The following is a 4,429-nucleotide window of genomic DNA, read 5'->3' on the forward strand; positions in this document are numbered from 1 at the left end:
GTGCCAAAAGATTATTCTGCACAGGGCGCCATCTACCCTAAGGCCGACCCTGTGGCTGGGTGTCTGTGAGTTCTGTGAAGCCAGTATCCATTCAAACCAGTCTGTAGGTCGGACTGGTTCGTCAACGTTGGGCCCTACCGAGGAATTGAGTGAGACCTTTTCTCTCTTATTTATATATACTTTATTCATTATATAAGGGGTGTCTTATAAGGACCGAAGTCTCCTTAGAGGGGACTGAAGCCAATGGACAATCCTTACTAATTCACCTACATAAATGCGAGAACTCACTGTTTAAAAGGGGTCCAGGGGAGTAATAATGGGATAAAAGGTAACTAGACAGATCCTGAGTGCTATGTGAAACCCTGGACTCAACGCAAGGCAGTAATAGATGGATACTAGAGGTTCACTGTTGTGGAGCTTTGAACTTCCCGTGAAATTAAGTAATATAAAATGGATTATGGAAATTTGGGTTTTGTATCTGTTCTTTTTTTTTTTTGTTTGTTTCTGTGATTTTAAATACTATTTATTGATTAGAGATTGGGTCCTCTCTTCCCGGTGGTTTGGGTCTTCGTGTCCGCCTGGTCGGTTGGCCATCTTGGGGTCTACGAAGGCTTGCAGCTCGTCCCCGTCGTATAGCTATAGATTAAGGTTTAAGGTCTTCTGGATGTTTTGTTAATATGGATGGGGTCTACCCACATTGGCCCACAGTATACTTAAATGTTTTATATGGAGGGATTTGGTTAGATGTATTTTGAGGTGTTAAGTAGTTATAGACATCACCCCTGCTCTGATACAATATTTCTTTGACTCCTTTGATTGATGGATTTGTTAACTTGAATGTGGGGCTTCCTTCAAAGTGTTTGGTTTGTTTAGATTAAAAAACAAACAAACAAACAAACAAAAAAAAACAGTCCGTAGGTGCTGTTAGGCCAATGTCTATTAAAACCAGTCTGTAGGTGCTATTAAGCCAGTTTTCATTCAAACCAGTGTGCTGCTGGTAGCAGCTTTAAAAGGTTGCAATATCACAGCTGGAGGACATCATCCTCCATGATATATACCCCACCACAAACCATTTCTATAGCCTTTTACCACTCAAAGAACAATAAGAGACATTAAAAACTCACACAATAACACAATAAGTACCCTTTCATGAACCATTGTGTGACATCTAACTACCATGGTAAGGCCGGTTTCACACGTAGTAACAGTGCGGGCGTTAAAATTTCTGTCCCGTACATCTCCGGGTGGTCTGGCGGCTGTATTTGAAAACCACTTACGGTCTTATCGTAAGAGTCCGGCCGTAGTGTCATGATGTGTCTTGGCTTGTTTGGCCCCGCTCAAAAGCATGTATTTGATTCATGAATCTGCCCCCGGGCCAAATAAGCACACCCACATCCCTATAAAATCTCCGCCCACTCGCGAAGTACGCCCATATGCTTGTAGTGTTTTGAATGCCAAAAAAATAAAAAAAAAGATGTCTGATGGCGCTAATAATGCGCCCTATGGGCCAGCCCGGCGTATGAGGCTGCGCCGCAAGCACCAGCTCGTGGTGCTTTCGATCCTGTGGAAGATGCGTAATTATTACCAGCGTTTGTGTGTAAGTCTCTATATATTTTTTTTTTTTTTTTTTTTTTTTTTTTTTTTTTTTTTAAAGCTTTATGTAACTTATTTCAAACTAGCCTTACAAACTGTTTAGGCTTATAATCCGTAAAACATTGATTTAAATGTATTGTTTATGCAAGCTCCCTTAAGTACTGTTGACCAAAGGTCCTTAAATGCAACTGTGTAATAATTTTGTGACTAATTGAGATGTCTTAAAAATAATAAATTTAATTTTTTAAAAATTCTTCTCAGAGGCAAAAAGACGCAGAGCAGCGCCGTCTGCAGGAGGTGGGACGGCGATATTGGGTCCACCCCATCAATGTTCGGAGGGAGACCCGGGGCCACATTGGTTGCCTGTATGATGATTTGCGACGGTATGTCGATTTGAATACATCAAAGTCGTCAAATCTTTGAATGTAATATTGCAAATGTAAAGGTTACTGTCCACAAATGTTTACCCCAAAGTCCATAATTTTATTATGTTTTTTGTTTATCCTTACAACGTTTGATGTTAATTTCAACATTTGTAAACCGTATGACATCTTCCTATGATGTGTGTTTGTGTGTAATATTAGTGATCAATATTTTTCTTAATTTGTTGCAGACATCCTGACAAGTTCCAGGACTTCGTGCGCCTGCCTATGGAGGCCTTTGATAATTTACTTTCCATTTTGACCCCACATCTCCAGAGACAGGACACCTACATGCGGAAATCCATCCCTCCTGTGGGACGTCTGCTCATAACGTTAAGGTGAAGATGCTTTATTTTAATGCGAACTATTTGTTCATGTAATTGTAGTGAAATCTAATATAGTGTTAAAATATGTAATAATTTAATATGTAGCTGAATGTGAAATAGAATCATAAAATACTATTTTTCATTTTTTCACAGATTCTTGGCGACAGGGGAGAGTTATGTATCGTTGCACCTCCAATTCAGGGTTGGTACGTCCACCATCTCTGGAATTGTGAGGTGCACGTGCGCCGTGATCTGGGAGCATTTGCAGCCCATCGTGATGCCCAGTCCGACCCGGGAGATTTGGTTGCAGTCAGCAGCAGGCTTTCAGTCTGTGGCCAATTTCCCCAACTGTATAGGGGCGGTTGATGGTAAGCACATACGTGTGAAGCAACCACCGCGATCAGGATCACAGTATTTCAATTATAAGAAATTTTTTTCTGTGGTCCTGATCGCGGTTGTTGATTCCACGTATCGTTTCCTTGCCATCGACGTCGGCTCCTATGGCAGTACTGGGGACTCCCGGGCGCTACTGAGATCAGAGTTTGGGCGGCGCATACTCTTAGATCACGTGACTCTACCTCCTCCCACTCCTCTTCCGGGTACCACGCATCCCGCTCCATTCGTCATGGTAGGGGATCAAGCCTTCCCTTTACTCAACAACCTGCTGCGCCCTTACCCACGGAGAGGGCTGGATGAACGGGGGAGACTATTTAACCGGAGGCTGAGCCGGGCACGTAACTTCGTGGAGTGCGCCTTCGGGATCATGACTAGTCAGTGGAGAGTGTTTACCACTGCCCTGCAGTTGAAATTGGCCACAGTTGACATGGTCATTAAAGCTGCCTGTGTTCTCCACAACTACCTTCGGGACTATGCTCCCACCCCGGAGGTGAACGTGGAGACACTGCCAGCTTTTAGTGCCCCTATCAACTATGGCCAAGGGAGACAACTCAACCGCGGGATAGTGGTCAGGAACCTCTTTGCTGACTACTTCATGACTCCTGAAGGCGCCGTGCCCGTGCCCCTTTCACAGCCTCCCTTATGAGCCACGGCCACAGGACTGATGTTTTCCCGCATGTATGTCACCTGTCTCTGGGATGTGTGTTTTTTTATTTTTTGTTGTTGTTTGAACCCGATGTATTGGTTGATATTTAATTTTCATTCTCTTTTTACTAAAACAAAAAATATATTTTCTTATTCGACTAAACAATGTGTCTGCCTTTTCAATGTATGTAAAACATGTTGTGTGTTCCCACATAGTAGTGTTCGAAAATACACATTACCTCACTCGATATACTACTGGCCAGTAATTATCGAGCATGGTCACATCATGCTAATGTTAATTGTATAGTCCTTTGAACCTAGTGTGCTGAAAGATTGATGTGATCAAAACATGTGCATTTCCTATGGAGTGACCAGCAGGGTGCGCACTATATGTCTAACTTTCTAGTGTGGGATATGTAACAGGATCTGATATCTTCTAGTGCCACAGTCCATCTCACTTCTTAACAATCACTATTAACACACCACATATATCCCTCCACACATCACCCAGGTGCGCCAGCTGGATGTGGTCTACTTAGGTTGCGGTTCAAAAATATTATTTTATCATCCATTTTTTTTCTGTAAAACACAGAAGAGTGTATTCAAAGATTAGAAATCTCGCTCTTTACTTGATCACCTGTTCCTTGTCTACAGTCATCTCCTGGATTTCTTATCCAAAATCCATCACATCAATCTGCCAGTGTAAACGCTACATTATGTAGTTTATTGTGTGTACGTTTATATATCCTCCACTTTGTACATAATGACCACATGCTGGATGTCCTGCAGGAGGAGATTTCTACTACCATCGGACATAGAGCTCTATGTGGAAATGATAGTGTCATGATAATAACATTAATGTCCCAAAATATGTTAGTGCTCATCACAAGCCTCTCCTGCTCTGCCCACTTCCTGCCTTGGCTACAGATGTCAGCATAGAGCAGGCTCAGACCTCAAAAAGAAGGAATCGCAGCATTCACTACATCTTCGCTAGTGGCTTCACAATACGTGTATTTCACTCAGTATAGCTAACAAAAACAGCAGTGG

At 42.4% G+C, this 4,429-nt stretch overlaps 1 protein-coding gene across 1 annotated transcript; it reads left to right on the forward strand.

The window, feature by feature from the left end:
- The first annotated feature begins 1,691 nt into the window (after positions 1-1,691).
- LOC138789630 (uncharacterized) lies at positions 1,692-3,385 on the forward strand. Its single transcript, XM_069968368.1, has 3 exons — positions 1,692-1,976; positions 2,207-2,353; positions 2,495-3,385. Exons 2-3 carry the CDS (start codon positions 2,244-2,246, stop codon positions 3,381-3,383), a joined length of 999 nt encoding a protein of 332 aa, XP_069824469.1. The 5' UTR covers positions 1,692-1,976; positions 2,207-2,243; the 3' UTR covers positions 3,384-3,385.
- The last annotated feature ends 1,044 nt before the right edge of the window (positions 3,386-4,429 follow it).

Source organism: Dendropsophus ebraccatus, chromosome 4, assembly GCF_027789765.1.
Source record: "Dendropsophus ebraccatus isolate aDenEbr1 chromosome 4, aDenEbr1.pat, whole genome shotgun sequence".
Lineage (NCBI taxonomy): Eukaryota > Metazoa > Chordata > Amphibia > Anura > Hylidae > Dendropsophus > Dendropsophus ebraccatus.